The sequence below is a fragment of the Amblyraja radiata genome, chromosome 27 (assembly GCF_010909765.2).
Source record: "Amblyraja radiata isolate CabotCenter1 chromosome 27, sAmbRad1.1.pri, whole genome shotgun sequence".
NCBI classification, from domain to species: domain Eukaryota; kingdom Metazoa; phylum Chordata; class Chondrichthyes; order Rajiformes; family Rajidae; genus Amblyraja; species Amblyraja radiata.
Genome location: NC_045982.1, coordinates 1,076,901 through 1,096,245, shown reverse-complemented (window position 1 = coordinate 1,096,245; position 19,345 = coordinate 1,076,901). Strand labels below are relative to the sequence as shown.

The window sequence follows — 19,345 nt, the reverse complement described above, 5'->3', positions numbered from 1 at the left end:
GACTGGATAGACTCGGCTTATACTCGCTAGAATTTAGGAGATTGAGGGGGGATCTTATAGAAACTTACAAAATACTTAAGGGGTTGGACAGGCTAGATGCAGGAAGATTGTTCCCAATGTTGGGGAAGTCCAGGACAAGGGGTCACAGTTTAAGGATAAGGGGGAAATCCTTTAAGACCAAGATGAGAAAAACATTTTTCACACAGAGAGTGGTGAATCTCTGGAACTCTCTGCCACAGAAGGTAGTTGAGGCCAGTTCATTGGCTATATTTAAGAGGGAGTTAGATGTGGCCCTTGTGGCTAAAGGGATCAGGGGGTATGGAGAGAAGGCAGGTACGGGATACTGAGTTGGATGATCAGCCATGATCATATTGAATGGCGGTGCAGGCTCGAAGGGCCAAATGCCGAGTCTATCCAGTCTTTCCAGTCTATCCAGTCTGGTGAACCTTCTCTGTACTCCCTCTATGGCAAGAATGTCCTTCCTCAGATTCAGAGACCAAAACTGTACGCAATACTCCAGGTGTGGTCTCACCAAGATCCTGTACAACTGCAGTAGAACCTCCCTGCTCTTATACTCTAATCCTTTTGCTATGAATGCTAACATACCATTCGCTTTCTTCACTGCCTGCTGCACCTGCATGCCTACTTTCAATGACTGGTGTACCATGACACCCAGGTCTCGTTGCATCTCCCCTTTTCCTAATCGGCCACCATTCAGATGAAGGTACCAATGGCCTGTTTCTGTGCTGCATGACTATTCCAAAGACGTTGTCAAAGGAGAAGGAAGGTGTTTAGGAAGGAACTGCAGATGCTGGTTTACACCGAAGATGGACACAAAGTGCTGTAGGAACTCAGCGGGTCGGGCAGCATCTGTGGACAGGCTGAGTGAATGCAGGGCGTGGTCTATGTGCGGCGGGACGGGCTGAACGGCCGCCTCCCCGGGGTGGGGACCGGTACAGACATGGTCCGGATTGGCAGCCGGTGTGTGAGGGAGCGCCGCCCCCGGGCGGGCAGCCAGCGATCCGCGCCCTCCCCGCGGCGCACAGAACCGGGCAGTGAGAGGTGATGGGGCCGGCGGTGCGCACGGCAGCGCTGCTCCTGCTCAACACAGTCACAGGTACCCGCTGGAGGAGAGAGGGGGGTGGGAGAGAGAGAGGGAGGGAGTGGGGAGAGAGGGAGAGAGAGAGAGAGGGAGGTAGAGGGGGAGAGAGGGTGAGAGGGAGAGAGAGAGGGAGAGAGGGGGAGGGAGAGGGGGAGAGAGGGAGAGGGGGAGAGAGGGAGAGATAGGGAGAGAGTGAGAGGGAGAGAGAGAGGGAGAGAGAGGGTGGGAGAGAGAAAGGGAGGGAGAGAGAGGGAGAAGGGGACAGAGGTTGGCGAGGGGACAAGAGCGCTTGACGCACCCTCAAAAAGTATGTGGAGCAGTGGTTTAGAGTTTAGAGTTCGTTTATGGCTTAGAGTTAGAGCTAACCACCCCCGAGGGAGAGGGGCTGAACGGTGACATGTATAACCCCCTCTCCTCCCCTGGAGTTGAGCTGAGCGCGGTCTAACTCCGGTCTAATGTTCAGCGCTTAGTCTCCATAGACGCTGCCCGACCCGCGGAGTTCCTCCTCCAGCACTTTGTATTTAGCTCCAGATTCCAGCATCTACAGCTCCTTGTCCAAACCAAGACACTCGGCCTTCGTGGAGCGGGGACTGTAACCTGTCCACATCCACCTCCCGCCCAGTGTGGGCATCTTCCTCCTTGACCAGCGCATTGGGCGTTCAGGTCACGGGTTAACGCAATAGATTGATTCTAAACGACCATTCTGCCTTGTGAGTGAAGGAACTGCAGATGCTGGAGTGGAGACGGAGAGTGCTGGAGTAACTCAGCGGGACAGGAACCATCTCTGGAGAGAAGGAATGGGTGACGTTTCATCACCTGTCCCGCTGAGTTATTCCAGCGCTTGGTGTCTATCTTTGAGTGACAATAGACAATAGGTGCAGGAGGAGGCCATTCAGCCCTTCGAGCCAGCACCGCCATTCAATGTGATCATGGCTGATCATCCCCAATCAGTACCCCGTTCCTGCCTTCTCCCCATATCCCCCGACTCCGCTATCTTTAAGAGCCCTATCTAGCTCTCTCTTGAAAGTATCCAGAGAGCCGGCCTCCACCGCCCTCTGAGGCAGAGAATTCCACAGACTCACAACTCTCTGAGAAAAAGTGTTCCCTCGTTACTGCAGCATTTTGTGACTATCTTTGTTACTCCAGCATTTAGTGTGGACAAGGCCAGCATGTGCAGACAGTTGCCCCCTACACAATAATAGATGGATTGTAAGTTGCTGTTTCTCGCTGTAACTCGTGTTTACATCTATTGCCGCCACCAGTTCTCGCCACCGAGCCGTGGAAGCCGCTGCTGCTGCCGCCGAGTTTTCCTGACGTTTACCATGTGTCAGGTAAGTAACTGCTGGAGCGACCAGGTGCCCACTCTGCCTCGCCAGTGTTGCCATCTGTTGGCTACACCTTGCCAATGCCCAAACTCATCCCGACTCTCACACAGCCTGTTTAGAAGGTCATAAGGGATAGGAGCAGAATTAGGCCATTCGGCCCATCAAGTCGACTCCACCATTCAATCATGGCTGATCTATCTCTCCCTCCTAACTCCATTCTCCTGCCGTCTCCCCGTAACCCCTGACACCCGCACTAATCAAGAATATGTCTATTTCTGCCTTAAAAATATCCACTGACTTGGCCTCCATGGCCTTCTGTGGCAATGAGTTCCACAGATTCACCACCCTCTGACTAAAGAAATTCCTCCTCATCTCCTTCCCAAGGGAATGTCCTTTTATTCTGAGGCTGTGCCCTCTGGTCCTAGACTCTCCCATTAGTGGAAATATCCTCTCCACATCCACTCGATCCAGGCCTTTCACTATTCGGCAAGTTTCAATGAGTTCTCCCCTCTTCCTTCTAAACTCCAGTGAGTATAGGCCCAGCGCTATAAATCCTCATCATATGTTCATCATATGGTTGGCACCTTTCCCTCAGTTAACAATGTACCATTCTACATTTTCTTAACATCGTCTGCTTTGATCTGTCGTTTTCACACCTTACCCTATCAGTAAGAGAGTCTCCCTCTCCCCTGCCTCTCAGTCCTTTAATTTAAAATAAAGTTCATGGAATGAGGTGCAATTGTTTTTTAAATGGAGATGCTGAGCTCTTGTATTTATCATTGCGGGTGTGGTGTGAGCTTTAATCTGATCATTAGTTATTCTTCTTGCGTATGGCGTGCACAGCCTAAACTTGTAGGACAACTTGTTCTATTTGATCTTACTTGATTGTGCACGCCAGGTTGATTGCATTGGTCGAAACAGGGCGGACCACGTGAAGGTTGCAATCTCCTGCCCCAGATAATAAATTGTAACGAGGTGACACAATAATCGGCTTAAGGGGAATTCCAGTGTGTTGCTGCCTTATTTTAATTACTTTAAATTTTAGTTAAATTAAATAATTATTCATTTCTAACGCTGCACTGTAATTTTTATTCTTGTATTTTATACGTCTTATTCTATTTTAACTTGTGTTATTTTCAATTCTTTTTAATGACTTGAATTGCGTTTAATTGCTTTTTAACGCTTTGTGTAAAGCACTTTGAACTGCCTTGTTGCTAAAATGTGCTATATCAATAAACTTGCTTGCATATCGCAGTGGGCTAGTGGTGAGCTGCTTCTAACCCGGATAGACCTCTCTGTAACAACGTCCATCCAGACCCTTGGTGCAATATTTTCTGTGCCTGCACTGTTGCTTTAAAATCATACAACATTCCTATTCCATCTTTTCCCCTTCACCTTAAACCTATGTCACCTGTCCATGATTCCCCTACTCTGGGCGAGAGACTCTGTGCATCTACCTGATCTATTCCTCTTTATCTACAAGTTTTCCCCACTTTCATCTAACTTTATACTCATTAGAATGGTGGTCGAAATATGATAGTGATTTTGGCCTCTCAACTTCCTGCATATTTTGTTTATTTCTAGTTTAGTTTATTGTCCCAAAAAACTTGTTTTGTTGCGTGCTACCCAGTCATCAGAAAGATTTAATATATACTAGACCAAGTGCAGACCCGTTGGGTCTGTTTCCCCAACGGCGTTTGCGGGGGGGTGGGGGGTTGAGAAGAGGGGAGGGAGGGGAGAGGAGGAGGAGGAAACGGGATAGATTTGGGAGGGAAAGGAGAGCGGGGTAGGGGGTGAGAGATGGGGAGAGAGATTTCGGGGAGGGAAGATGGGGAAGATGGGGAGGAGGGAGAGGGGTGGGGGAGAGAGGGGAAAGAGTGGGGAGGGAGAGTGGAGAGGAAGGGGGAGGGAAGTGGAAGAGTGGGGAGGGAGGGAGCGGTAGGGGGAGTGATGTACCTGCCTTCTCTCCATAACCCCTGATCCCTTTAGCCAACGCAGCCGTTCCCTACCCGTAGCCCCCACTGGGGGGGGGTGGGGGGCGGCATCACACACACTAACCACCCCCACACACAGAGTTGGAAAAGTGTATAAAGACCGTTCCCTACCTGTAGCCCCCAGCGGAGATGTGGTCGTCGAAGTCAGGTTCCGGCCGTCTTAAAATAGCGTATCTTGAAGTCGTCGAAGTCGGGTCCATCTCGGCAACGCGGGGGGGGGGGGGGGGGGAGGGGGAGGGTGGCGGGGCGGCATCACACACACGAAGCATCCCCACACACAGAGCCTTAAAAGTGTAATGCCCCAACGCAGCCGTTGCCTACCCACAGCCCCCACGGGAGACGTGGTCCTCGAAGTAGAGCCGTTCCCGAAAGGCCGTTTTTAAATGGCGTTGCGTGAGGGTTTGCTGCGGGCGCCAGCAGCCGTTATGGTCGCTGGCCAGCAGGAGGCGACAAAATGAGTGAGGGGGGGGGGGGGGGGAGGAGAAGGTTTTAATGAAAAAAATGGACATAAACATAACGAAATGTAATGAGGAGTGGATAGCTGGAAGGGAAAGTGAAATGTCTACCGAAATGGCTGCTTGTATGGGTGAGAAGCCAGTTTTTATTTCAAAAACTGGGGGGGGTGGGGGGGGGGGGAGGAGGCATTACACTTTTGCGTTGGGGAATTACACTTTTAAGTGTTGAAAGTTCTGACATAACAGGAATCAGCCTGGTGAACCTTCTCTGTAATCCCTCTCTATGGCAACGATGTCTTTGAGCATTGGGCATTGTGACATCACACGATGGAACGTTCAGCAGGGGCTGGGGCTGGTGAAGCTTCTGTGGGTGTGAAGCCAGTTTAGTTTTGAAATATTGGGGGGGGGGGGGGGGGGGGTTAGGATTTGATTAAAAACGTACACTTAAACACGTCGAAATGTAATGAGGAACGGATACTTAGAAAGAAAAGTGAAATCTCTACCAAAATGGAAAAGATGTCGGCGATTCAGCGTTCCCCCTTATCCTTAAACTTTGACCCCTTGTTCTGGTCTTCCCCAACATCCGGAACAATCTTCCTGCATCTAGCCTGTCCAACCCCTTAAGAATTTTAAGCGTTTCTATAAGATACCCCCTCAATCTTCTAAAATCTAGTGAGTACAAGGCGAGTCTATCCAGTCTTTCTTCATTTGAAAGTTCTGACATCCCAGGAATCAGTCTGGTGAACCTTCTCTGTACTCCCTCTATGGCAACAATGTCTTTGAGCATTGGGCATTGTGACATCACACGATGGAACGTTCACCATGGGCTGGGGCTCCTGCATAGGCATATGTAAATGAATACATTCCAATTGGACATCTGTGAGCATTGGGCATTGTGACATCACACGATGGAACGTTCAGCAGGGGCTGGGGCTGAAGCTGAATCTATGAGTGAGAAGCCAGTTTAGTTTTGAAATATTTGGGGGGGGGGGGGGGAAGGATTTGATTAAAAACGTGTACTTAAACACGACGGAATGTAATGAGGAGCGGATACTTAGAAAGAAAAGTGAAATCTCTACCGAAATGGAAAAGATGTCGGCGATTCTGCGTCTGGTTTCGGAGTTGCAGGGAATCAATGGAAGAAATGTGGCCGGAAGCCAGGCCGGAAGCCGTACATGTAAATGGATCCATTCCGATTGGACGTCTGCGAGCCTCGGGCATCGCGATTGGACGTCTGCGAGCATCGGGCATTGTGACATCGCACGGCGGGAACGAATCGAAAGGCAGGCAGGCAGCCGGACGGAGTTCCGTTTCGGAATCTGGGGCGAGAGTTTTATATAATAATAGATAATTACAATCGAGCCGTCCACAGTGTACAGATACAGGATACCCTTTATCTTTATTCAATACTTTGTATTGGATATTGACCCAAAACATCACCTATCCATGTTCTCCACAGATGCTGCCTGACCCGCTGAGTTACTCCAGCACTCTGTGTCCTTTTAATTCATCATGATGTTCCAATGTTTGCACTCGATACCTTTCCCATTGAGAATAAGCATGTCAAATACTTTCCTGCCAAATACATGGTATTTATTTTTCCACAATAGAATATGCTTGGTTAAATATCAGTTCAGTTTAGTTTATTGACACATGTACCGAGGTACAGAGAAAAGCTTTAGTTGTCTGCTAACCAGTCAGCGGAAAGACAACACATGATTACAATCGAACCATTTACAGTATACAGATACATGACAAGGGAGTCATGTTTAGTGCAAGGTAAAGCCGGCAACGTCTGATCAAGGATAGTGTGAGGGTCACCAAAGAGGTAGATAGTAGTTCAGCCCCCCTGCAGCCCCTCATCATCAAGGGGACTGTGGCGGAGAGGGCTGACAGTTACAGATACCTGGGATTACAAGTAACATCAGATCTGAACTGGACTTTGAACACTGCAGCCACAGTGAAAAAAGCCCAGCAGAGACTGTACTTCATCAGGCTGCTCAGAAAAGCTGGTCTGCACTGTCGCCCTCTCACCCAGGTCTACAAAGGACTGGTAGAGAGCATCCTCACCACAGGCATCACGGTGTGGTATGGAAACACCACACAGACAGAGAGGAAGGCTCTGCAAAGAGTCATAAAGACTGCAGAGAGGATCATCAGAACTGAACTCCCCTCCATGGACACAATCTACACACAGCGCTGTCAAAAAAGAGCAGAGAGAATCATCAGAGACACACTACATCCAGCTCACTCCCTGCTCAAACACAAAAACCACATACAACCTCAGGCACAGACGAGCGGACAGCATCGCCACAAACAGAACACGCTTTTTTAAGAGCTTCTTCCCTGCAACAGTGAGACTCTTGGCCAAAACAAAATGAACTGATGTCCTGATATAGGGTTTGTGCAAGTTACAATGCTCTCACTTTCCCCTTTATATAGGGTTTTAGGCATTTTCTTTTTTTATTTCTAGAGTAGTATATGTTTTTATAGATTATGTGTCTTCTGTGTGTCTTTTTAATTTTTAATTTGACTTGACTTGACTTGACTCTCTGAATAACCGCACAAGAGTTCCTATGTGTGTAAGCACAAATGGCAAATAAAGTTTTTGACCTTTGACCTTCAGGATTGCTCTCTGGTTGTGGTGGGATGGTTCAGTTGCCTGATGGATCTACATTGAGATGTGCAGGAGGTTCTATGTTTTCCATCCGCTAGTGATATTTATTTCCGTGTGTGTTAAGTGTAGTTGTGTTCCCAGGAATCTTCTCACTGCCGTACGCGGAGATTGAGGAGCCGTTTGAAGCCTGGTACAACCGCTCTGGGAATGTCAGCCGCATCGAGTACTACCACGGTATGGACTGACTCAGCCCCATCCATCACACACTGCTTCCGTTACTGACCTGCACAGTATGGACTGACTCAGCCCCATCTAACACACACTGCTTCACTTACTGACCTCACGGTTATGGGGGAAATGTGCACATTGATCAGACGCCGGTTTATGCTGCAACATCTTTCAGTTCGAGTTTGAGTTTAGTTTATTGTCACGTGTACCGAGGTACAATGAAAAGCTTTTGTTGCGTGCTAGCCAGTCAGCGGAAAGACGATACATGATTACAATCGAGCCGTCCACAGTGTACAGATACAGGATAAGGGAATAATGTTTAGTGCAAGGTAAAGCCAGTAAATCCCGATCAAAGATAGTCCGAGAGTTCCCAATGAGGTAGATAGTAGTTCAGCATCACTCTCTGGTTGGTGATATGATGGTTCGTTTCTGTACCTCTTGCCCGATGGGAGAGGGAAGACCTTTCAGACTGAGGATGACACGGTGGCACAGCGGAGAGTCGCTGCCCCACAGCGCCAGAGACCCGGGTTCGATCCTGACTATGAGCGCTGTCTGTACAGAGCTTGTACGTTCTCCCCGTGACCTGCGCGATTTTTCCCCGGGATCTCCGGATTCCCCCCACACTCCAAAGACAAGCGGGGTCGTGTAGGTTAATTGGTATAATTGTAAATTGTCCCTCGCGTGTGAATAGTGATTGTTTGTGGGGATCGCTGGTCCGTGTGGACTCGGTGTACAGGGAAATAAGCGAAACAAGAAGAGAGGGAATGGGACGGACAAGATGGCTTAACATAGAGACCGCATGGACCCGATGGGCCAAATGGCCGTTTCCTGCGTCTTAACTTGGAGTAACAAGGATTTTCCGCACCTCACCAGGTCAAGTGATTACGCTGCAGCGCGGGTTTGAGGAACCAGCTGGAATAAGTTACAAGATTTCACCAGAGACGACAGAAACCGAGACAAATGTCATGAAATGTTTCCAAGTGAATGGAACCATTGACGACCCCATCCTTCCACAGTCCGTCTTTCCCAATCTGGAAGATTTTAAGGTAAGAAACTTTAACCCTGACCATGTTTTGGAATCTGGATGACGGAGCCACGATGGCGTAGCGGGTAGTGCTAATGGCCTGTCCCACTTACGCGACCTTTACAGGCGACTGCCTGCACCCGTGATAGGTCGCCGAAATATTCAACATGTTGAAAATTCAGTGGTGACTAGAAAGACGCTACGACTCTTTGGAGACCTCTCACAACCATAGGAGGGAGACCTCTCACGGAGATACAGGCTGTAAGGTCATGAGAGGTCTCCTATGGTCGTGAGCGGTCACTAAAGAGTTGTAGCGTCTTTCTGGTCGCCGCTGAATTTTCAACCTTGAAAGTTTCGGGACCTATCACGGGTGCCAGCAAAGGTCGCATAAGTGGAACAGGCCCTTTACTGCCCAAAGTTCCAGAGACCTAGGTTCAATCCCGACCTGTGGGAGGGTGTGCGTGGAGTTTACACCTGGTGAGGTGAGGTGCTCTGGTATCCTCCTACATCCCAAAGACACAATGGATTCATTGGACACTGAATATTATCTTTAATATATGGGCAGAGATACAATCTGGGAGAGGTTGATGGTAATGGATAGGGTGGATGTGGAGAGAATGTTTCCACTAGTGGGACAGTTTAGGACCAAAGGTCATAGTCTCGGAATTAAAGGGCGTTCTTTTAGCAAAGTGAGGAGGAATTTCTTTAATCAGAGGGTGGTGAATCTGTGGAACTCATTGCCACAGAGGGCTGTGGAGGCCAAGTCAATGGATATTTTTAAGGCAGAGATGGATAGGTTCTTGATCAGTACCGGTGTCAGGAGTTCCGGGGAGAAGGCAGGAGAATGGGGTTTGGAGGGAGAGATAGATCAGCCATGATTGAATGGCGGAGTAGACTTGGGCCGAATGGCCTCATTCTGCTCCTAGATCTTATGAATTTATAAATGTGGGAATATTGAGATGGGATTAATGTAGGTTTTCTGTAAATGAGTGCTTGTGGTTGGCATGGACTAACTGGTCCTGTCATTTATCAGTGGATGTTACCTGGGCTTGTGGGCTGGAGACCCAGGGAAAGTTGGTATAGGCTACCCCAGGGTAGAGGATTCTAAAACTAGAGGGTTCAGTCTTAAGGTGAGAGGGGAGAGATTTGAGAGGGGCCTTAAGGGCAATTTTGTCACTCAGAGGGTAGTCCGTATCTGGAGAGAGCTGCCAGGGGAAGCTACAGAAATGGTTACAATTATGACTTTTAAAAGACATTCGGTCACGGTGGTGCAGCGATAGAGACTGGAGTCGGTCCTGATTACGAGTGCTGTCCATACGGAGTTTGCACGTTCTTCCTGTAACTGCGTGGGTTTTCTCCGGGTGCTCCAGTTTCCTCCCACATTCCAAAGACGTGCAGGTTTGTAGGTGAATCAGCTTGGTAGAGTGTAGGACCAGATTCTGTGCTGTATCTCTAAACTAAACTAAACGGGACCTGTCCAGTGTGTCAACTTGGTTAGCACAGACAAGGTGGGCCGATGAGTCAGTCTGAAGAAGGGTCTCGACCCGAAACGTCACCCACTCCTTCTCCCCAGAGATGCTGCCCGTCCCACTGAGTTACTCCAGCATTTGTTAGAAACATAGAAAATAGGTGCAGGAGTAGGCCATTCGGCCCTTCGAGCCTGCACCGCCATTTAATATGATCATGGCTGATCATCCAACTCAGTATCCCGTACCTGCCTTCTCTCCATACCCCCTGATCCCTTTAGCCACAAGGGCCACATCTAACTCCCTCTTAAATATAGCCAATGAACTGGCCTCAACTTCCTTCTGTGGCAGAGAATTCCACAGATTCACCACTGTGTGTGAAAAATGTTTTCCTCATCTCGGTCCTAAAAGATTTCCCCCTTATCCTTAAACTGTGACCCCTTGTTCTTGACTTCCCCAACATCGGGAACAATCTTCCTGCATCTAGCCTGTCCAACCCCTTGAGCATGGACAAGGTGAGCTGAAGGGCCAGTTTATGTGATGTATGATGATTTGTCTTTCAGTTTATAAAGGAGGAGGATTATCGTGGTCGTCAGTGCTCCGTGTGGCAACAGATTATTTACGTGAATGAGAAAAAGAACAAGTACACCATGTGGGTATCTGCCTCCCCGCTGGGCCCAGTGCCCGTCCACTATGAGATGAAGGGCTACAACACCCTGCTCGGCTCACACTACGACAAGTACGAGGTGGACTATCACACCATGCGCTACCAGATCGACCCCAGCGTCTTCCAGGTGCCTGAAGGTAAATCCTGCAGCTGCCCATCCAGATGTGGGTCTGTCCAGATGTGCCATAGAGTCTTACAGTGTGGAAACAGGCCATTTGGCCCAACTTACCCACACCGACCAAAAAGCCCCATCTACACCAGTCCCACCAGCCTGCGTTTGGCCCATATCCCTCCAAACCTGCTCTATCCATGTACCTGTCTAAACGTTGGGATAGTCCCTGCCTCAACTACCTCCTCCGGCAGCACGTTCCATACACCCACCACCCTTTTTCGTGAAAAGGTTACCCTTCAGGTTCCGTTTAAATCTTTCCCCCCTCAGCTTAAAACTGTGTCCTCTGGTTCTTGATTCCCCTACTCTGGGCAAGAGACTCTGTGCATCTACCCAGTCTAATCCTCTCATGATTTTACACGCCTCTATAAGATCACCCCTCATCCTTCTGTGCTCTAAGGAATAGAGTCCGAGCCCGCTCAACTTCTCCCTGTAGCTCAGGCCCTCGAGTCCTGGCAACATCCTGATGAATCTTCTCTGTTTTCTTTCCAACTTGACAACATCTTTCTTATAACACAGTGCCCAAAACTGAACGAATGATTGAATGATTCTTGCAATCAAACAATGCTCTAAATGTGGCCTCACCAACGTCTTCTACAACTGCAACATGACCTCCCAACTTCTATACTCAATACTCTGACTGATGAAGACCAAAGTGCCAAAAGCCTTTTTGACCACCTTATCTACCTGCGACTCCACCTTCAATGGACTGTGTACCTGCATCTTCATGTACAATGGGAGGTTTAATGGGGATGGTGTTTCCTGCTCTGGTTGTGACAGAAGCGCGGAGAATGCTGGACACACGTGGTGAGGTTCACTCTGTCCCGTCTGTTTGTTCCAGGCATGAGCTGTCGGGGGTTCCTAGGCCCGGGGGTGGAACACCGAATCCTGGCCAACCCCATGGAAGGTTTGGTTGGCCCAGACCAGGAGGACAGGACATATCACATCTTCCGGCATTACAAGGAGACGTTTGGGAGGGAGTATGAGGAGGGTGAGGTGGAGCATGAGGTCAGAAGGACCGCATTCACCCACAACATGAGGTAAAGCTGAACCGGGAGTCTCGGAAACCCTTCCCTGCGGGAGGTCCAGCGGGCTGAAGATACAGGGGCCATCCAGCAAACATATAGAAACATAGAAAATAGGTGCAGGAGTAGGCCATTCGGCCCTTCGAGCCTGCACTGCCATTCGATATGATCATGGCTGATCATCCAACTCGGTATCCCATCCCTGCCTTCTCTCCATACCCTCTGATCCCTTTAGCCACAAGGGCCACATCTAACTCCCTCTTAAATATAGCCAATGAACTGCCCTCAACTACCTTCTGTGGCAGAGAATTCCACAGATTCACCACTCTCTGTGTAAAAAATGATTTTCTCATCTCGGTCCTAAAAGACTTCCCTCTTATCCTTAAACTGTGACCCCTAGTTCTGGACTTCATCAACATTGGGAATAATCTTCCTGCATATAGCCTGTCCAACCCCTTAAGAATTTTGTAAGTTTCTATAAGATCCCCCCTCAATCTTCTAAATTCTAGCGTGTACAAGCCGAATATCTCCTGGAACATGCTCTTACTCCAAACCAAGCAAAGCACAAGGAGTTGCCATCAGAGTCGTACAGCACGGAAACAGGCCCTTCGGCCCAAAACGTCCATCCTCACCAACATGCCCTATCTAAGCTAGACCCACCTGCCCCCATTTGCCCCATAACTCTCTAAACTTTTCCTGTCCATGTATCTGTCTGAGTATCTTTTAGTGGAATGGAGTCTACAGATGTAGGAAGGAACTGCAGGTGCTGGTTTAAACCAAAGACACACAAAAAGCTGGAGTAACTCAGCGGGACAGGCAGCATCACTGGAGAGAAAGAATAGGTGACATTTCGGATCATGTCTGAAAAAGGGTCTGGAACTGAAACGTCACCCATTCCTTCTCTCTAGAAATGCTGCCTGTCCCGCTGAGCTATTCCAGCTTTTTGCGTCTGTATACTGAAGAACTTGTTGAGTTGTTTCACTAAATATCTGTGTTTATCAATTCTCTCCTTAAGAAGGGAGCAGGTGTGATGGTGGGGGAAGCTCGCCTCACTCCCACTGCTCTTTCAGTCGGGATTAATTTGTTTCCAGGTACATCCACTCGAGGAACCGGGCAAACTTGTCGTATAAAATGGATGTCAACCACCTTGCTGACCGGACTAAGGATGAGGTGGCGGCCATGAGAGGAAGGCTGAAGGGATCCGCACTCAACAACGGGCAGCCCTTTCCCACAGAGCGATACATGTCTGTGGTGGCCCCCCCGAGTGTGGACTGGAGACTCTATGGTACGTGGGTCGGTGTGGAGACATGTTGAAACTCTCTGGGGCAGTATTCTACAGTTATAGTTTAGTTTAGTGTCACGTGTAGCAAGGTACAGTGAAAAGCTTTTGTTGCGTGCTAACCAGTCAGCGGAAAGACAATACATGATTACAATTGAGCCGTCCATAGATCCAGTGCTCTGAACCTCATGTGGTCTGGCATGTTTTTGGATCATAGAAACGTAGAAACTAGGTACAGGAGTAGGCCATTCAGCTCTTCGAGCCAGCACCGCCATTCTATATGATCGAGCTAACACCGCCATTCAATATGGCAATCACGGTGAAGCAGCGGTAGAGTTGCTGCCTTACAGCAAAATACAGCGCCAGGGACCCTGGTTCGATCCTGACTACGGGTGCTGTCTGTATGGAGTTTGTACGTTCTCCCCATGATCTGCTTGGATTTTCTCCAAGATCTTCGCTTTCCTCCCACACTCCAAAGACGTGCAGGTTTGTAGGTTAATTGGCGATAGAAATTATTTTTTTTAATTGCCCAGTGCTGAGTGATGCTGTACCAAGAACTTTTCCGCATTCTACATCCACATCCCGATACAGATCACGGCTGATCATAAAAATTTGTACCTCCTTCCTGCTTTCTCCCTAGATTCCCTTAGCCCTAAGAGCTAAATCTAACTCTCTTGAATACATAAGATCATGATAGAACTCTGTTCTAATCAACTAATACCAACTCTTTTAGATGTTGTTATAGTACCTGCCTCAAATATTTCCTTTGCCAGCTCGTTCCGTGTGTGAAAATATCGCCCCTCGGGTTTGTATTAAATATTTCCCTTGCATCTTAAACACTCCCTCTAGATTCCATTATCCAGGTAAAAAGACTCTTTGCATTCACCCTATCTATTCCCCTCACGATTTTATTCACCTCAATAAGATCACCCCTTAGCCTCCTGCTCTTGAAGGAATAAAGTCCGAGCTTTCTCAAGCTCCCCTATTGAGACATGGCGACATCCTCGTAAATCTTCTCTGCATTCTCCCCAGCTTAATGATATATTTCCTGTAGCACGGTGACCCAAACTGAACACAATACTCCAAGATAGACACAAATTGCTGGAGTAACTCAGCGGGGCAGGCAGCATCTCTGGAGAGAAGGAATAGGTGATGTTTCGGGTCGAGACCCTTCTTCAGACTCCAAGTGTGACCCCACATCATCTTGTGCAACTATAACATAATGTCCCAACCTCTATACTCAATACCCTGACAGATGAAAACCAGCTCGTCAAAGACCTTAGTCATCATCCTGCCTACTTGTGTGATGCCACCTTCAGGAAACCATGTACCTACACTCAGATTCCTCTGGTCTATAACACTCCCCCCAGGGCCCTCCTGTTCACTGTTAAAGTCATGCATGGTTTAACTTCCAATGCTTTGATAAATTCATTAAAACAATTCATCGAAGAACTTCCAATCTGTTTGAAGTTACTGTGAATATAAATCCTAAAGTTGAACTCTCTACTTGTCTCAGGAGCAGTGACACCTGTCAAAGACCAAGCCATGTGTGGTTCTTGCTGGAGTTTTGGGACAACTGGTGCTTTGGAAGGTGCCCTCTTCCTTAAGGTGAGATGTGGAACATAGAACAGTACAGAATGGGAACAGGCCCTTCGGCCCACAATGTCCGTGCCGAACATAACGGCAAGTAAAATACTGAACTCCTCTGCCTGCATGTGACCCACATCCCTCCATCCCCTGTATATCCGTGTGCCTGTCTAGAAGCATCTTAAACGCTGCCATCGACTCGGCCTCCACCACCATGGCAGCATGTTCCAGGTCTCCAGTGCACTTTCCCCTTATATCTCCTTTAAACATTGCCCCTTTACCTTGCATTTGGAAAATAAGGACGGCACAATGGTGCAGCCTGAGACCCAGGTTTGATCCTGACCATGGGTGGAGTTTGTACGTTCTCCCCGTGACCGCGTGGGTTTTCTCCGGGTGCTCCGGTTTCCTCCCACACTCCAAAGACATGCAGGTTTCGTAGGTTAATTGGCTTCGGTAAATATTGCAAATTGTCCATAGTATGTGTAGGATAGTGCTAGTGTGCGGGGATCGCTGGTCAGCACGCTGTATCTCTAAACTAACCTACACTAAACACAGCTTGTTAGATGGACACTGGGTGGAGACAGCACACGGGGTAGTTTCCCATTGGTGTGCAGGGACAGGGAAGATCCAGAGATCCCGAACTTCTCCATCTCCCAACAGGCGCGTGAAGGGGAAGCAAGACCTGCCCCAGATCAAAGCCTCTGAAACATTCTAGGGGCTTTGATCATCTCTGGACAGCCTCAATTGCTTGTGATTCACCATAGAAACTCAACAAATGAAAGGAGAGGAAATGCCGTCAAGTCCTGTCAGATGTGTGGGTGCAGTGAGGTTACAGGTACCACGACTATCTTGCCCACAGTATCACCGGCACAGAAATATCAATCACACTATTTCTGCAAAACAGTGACAAGAAAAAGTCTATAAAAGCAAGACATGGGTGCAAAACACAGTTAGTGAACAAGTCCACGTTAGTGCAAGATGTGGTGCGTTGTGTTCCGTTGCTGAGGTGGGATCAGGGTCGTGTGGGTCGGTTCATGAACCTGATGGTTGCAGGAATGTATCTGTTCCTGAACCTGGTGGTGTGGGACTAGAGGCTTCTGTAGCTCCTGCCCGCCGGTAGCAGTGAGAAGGGGCAGCAGCTCTGGAGCAAAGGAATGGGTGACCCTTTTTCAGGTCGAGACCCTTCGGTTTGAGTCTGAAGGAGGGTCTCGACCCGAAACATCACCCATTCCTTCTATCCAGAGTTGCTGCTTGTCTCGCTGAGTAACTCCAGCATTTTGTGTCTACCCAATGTTTCATGTCGACTCTGGGACACTGTGGCATGTATCTCCAAACATGGCTATAGGGAGGAGAAACTCAGCGGGTGCGGCAGCATCTATGGAGCGAAGGAAATAGGCAACGTTTCGAGCCGAAACCTTGAAGCATTGCCTATTTCCTTCGCTCCATAGATGCTGCTGCACCCGCTGAGTTTCTCCAGCATTTTCGTCTACCTTCGATTTTCCAGCATCTGCAGTTCCTTCTTGAACATGGCTATAGGGAGGTTGCATGACCCGCGACCCATACTGTCGCCACGCAACGCCTTCTGGAGTACAAGCGATGAACGTATGCATTTCGTGTTTTAAGTGTATGCTGGAGGCTGCCATGTCCTCCAGAAGGATTGAGCTGCACCGTGCATCACGCCCTTTGACCCGATGACCTTACATGCAACCCCCCCTATACATGGCATCTTGCTCTTGTTTCAGACAGGATATCTCATCCCTCTCTCCCAACAAATGCTGATGGACTGCACCTGGGGCTTTGGGAACCACGGCTGTAATGGTGGCCTGGAGTGGCACGCGTTCGAATGGATCCTGAAGCACGGGGGGATTGCCGACGCTGATTCCTACGGACCCTACATGGGCCAGGTCAGTACGGAGGCCCACAGCCCCTCACTACACTGTGTTGTGGGAAACCATCCTGACCCGCTGACTTACTCCAGCACTCTGTGTTTAGTTTAGAGATACAGAGTGGAAAAAGGCCCTTCAGCCCACCAAGTCCGTGCGGACCAGCGATCACCCCTACACTAGTTCTATCACACGCACTCGGGACAATTCATGGAAGCCAATTAACCAACAAACCTACATGTCTTTGCAATGTGGGAGGAAACCGGAGTGCCCGGTGAAAACCCACGTGGTCACGGGGAGAACGAACAAACATCCTACATACAGCACCCGTAGTCAGGATCGAACCCGGGTCTCTGGCGCTGTGAGGCAGCAGCTCTACCCGCTGCTCCACCAGTCTGCCCCAAAGTAAACCAGCATCTGCAGTTCGTTGAGGTCCATCTGCAGTTTGGTTAATTTTTGATGATCTCTGCACTTTAATGTGTTTCATTTCTCTCAACTTGCTATTTATTTTCAGAATGGATTCTGCCACTATAACCAGTCCACACTGACTGCAAAGATCAAGAGCTACACAAACGTCACTTCAGGAGACTCTGAGGCCTTAAAAATGGCCATCTTTAAACAGGGCCCTGTGACTCTCGGCATTGACGCATCACACAAGTCGTTCTGGTTTTATAGCCACGGTGTTTACTACGAGCCACACTGCGGTGGGTATTCAATGTTGACTTTGGTTTCTTTGTTGCTTTGTGCCCCATAAGGGACGACAGATGGCACAATGGGCTAAGTGTTCGGCTGGCGACCGGAAGGTAGCCGGTTCGAATCCCGCTTGGAGCGCATACTGTCGTTGTGTCCTTGGGCAAGACACTTCACCCACCTTTGCCTGTGTGTGTGAATGTGTGTGAATGTGTGTGAGTGATTGGTGGTGGTCGGAGGGGCCGTAGGTGCAGATTGGCAGCCACGCTTCCGTCAGTCTGCCCCAGGGCAGCTGTGGCTACAGAAGTAGCTTACCACCACCGAGTGTGACTGAGGAATGTATGAATAATGCGATGTAAAGCGCCTTGAGTATTCTAGAAAGGCGCTATATAAATCCCATCCATTATTATTATTATAAGACTTTGGTTGGACTGTATTTGGAGCTTGGCCATTCTTTGGAATGGGGTTTATAGAGGGTGGGTGGGTGAGAGGAGGGACATTGCACATGTAGCCATTGAATCTTGTGATGTTGCTGTCTACAGGGAACACGCATAAGGATTTGGATCATGCTGTGCTTGCCGTTGGTTATGGGACGCTAAATGAACAGCCGTATTGGCTCATCAAGAACTCCTGGTCCACCTACTGGGGCAACGACGGGTATGTACTGATGGCCATGAGAGACAACAACTGTGGCGTTACCACCGGAGCAACCTTCGTCACTCTGGAGTAACTTTGTGTTGGCCACCCTCGGGCACCACAACCTACACCTCTTGGAAATTGTTACCTCAAAATCTCTGGGCAAATGCCAAACCCCAATGAGATGCCTTATAGAGTCTATATTTGGTTAGTGTTCCTGCTTTAGTTGGACTGGTGAACGTCATACACTAGCTTGTCAACTCTACCGCCTCCTATGGGACAATTTCCAAACTGGAGAATGGAAATGTGGTCAAGCTGAAGCAATAACTGACTCTTCACACCTCATATTCTTGCCTTAATAAATCATTGTGAAATCATCCCCAAATTCTGCTCCGTGTGGTTTCTTCTTCATGCGTGTGGCGTGCACAGCCTAAAGTTGTAGGACATCTTGTTTTATTTGATTGTGCACGCCAGGTTGATTGCATTCGTTGAAACAGGGCCGGACCACATGAAGATTGCAATCTCCCACCCCTGTGTGGTTTCTGTGTGGTTCTGTTTCCTCAATGGTGAATGATTGATTGATTTTTGATTGATTGATAGAAACTTTATTACCACAAATGATAGACACAAGATGCTGGAGTAACTCAGCGGGTCAGGCAACATCTGTGGAGAACATGGATAGGTGACGTTTCACAGAGTGCTTGAGTAACTCAGCGGGTCAGGCAGCATCTGTGGAGAACATGGTTAGGTGACGTTTCACAGAGTGCTGGAGTAACTCAGCGGGTCAGGCAGCATCTGTGGAGAACATGGATAGGTGACGTTTCACAGAGTGCTGGAGTAACTCAGTGGGTGCAGCAGCATCTATGGTGCTAAGGAAATAGGCAACGTTTTGGGTCGAAACCCGTAAGGGTTTCGGCCCGAAACGTTGCCTATTTCCAGAAGGATTTCGGCCCGAAACGTTGCCTATTTCATTCGCTCCATAGATGCTGCTGCACCATAACTCAGTGGGTCAGGCAGCATCTGTGGAGAACATGGTTAGGTGACGCTTCACAGAGTGCTGGAGTAACTCAGCGGGTCAGGCAGCATCTGTGGAGAGATGGAATATTTGACACTTCGGGTTGAGACTTCTTCAGACTGAGAGTCATGGGAGAGGGAAACGAGAGATATTAACGATGGCATATGGAGATGTGGAAGAAAT

At 48.8% G+C, this 19,345-nt stretch overlaps 1 protein-coding gene across 1 annotated transcript; it reads left to right on the top strand.

Moving 5' to 3' along the window:
* Window positions 1-1,030: 1,030 nt before the first annotated feature.
* Window positions 1,031-18,527, top strand: LOC116988289 (digestive cysteine proteinase 1-like). The gene is made up of 11 exons (XM_033044849.1): window positions 1,031-1,117; window positions 2,365-2,433; window positions 7,635-7,727; window positions 8,595-8,767; window positions 10,775-11,015; window positions 11,889-12,087; window positions 13,164-13,357; window positions 14,868-14,959; window positions 16,681-16,842; window positions 17,336-17,525; window positions 18,054-18,527. Exons 1-11 carry the CDS (start codon window positions 1,066-1,068, stop codon window positions 18,239-18,241), a joined length of 1,653 nt encoding a protein of 550 aa, XP_032900740.1. The 5' UTR covers window positions 1,031-1,065; the 3' UTR covers window positions 18,242-18,527.
* Window positions 18,528-19,345: the final 818 nt, after the last annotated feature.

What these genes read in the sequence shown, in the direction of transcription:
- LOC116988289 (XM_033044849.1), top strand. Translation starts at nt 1,066, where the DNA reads ATGGGGCCGGCGGTGCGCACGGCAGCGCTGCTCCTGCTCAACACAGTC. An exon ending in CGTCTTCCAGGTGCCTGAAG is followed by an intron (nt 11,016 to 11,888) that starts GTAAATCCTGCA and finishes TGTTTGTTCCAG; the next exon opens with GCATGAGCTGTCGGGGGTTC. An exon ending in ACGGACCCTACATGGGCCAG is followed by an intron (nt 16,843 to 17,335) that starts GTCAGTACGGAG and finishes ATTTATTTTCAG; the next exon opens with AATGGATTCTGCCACTATAA.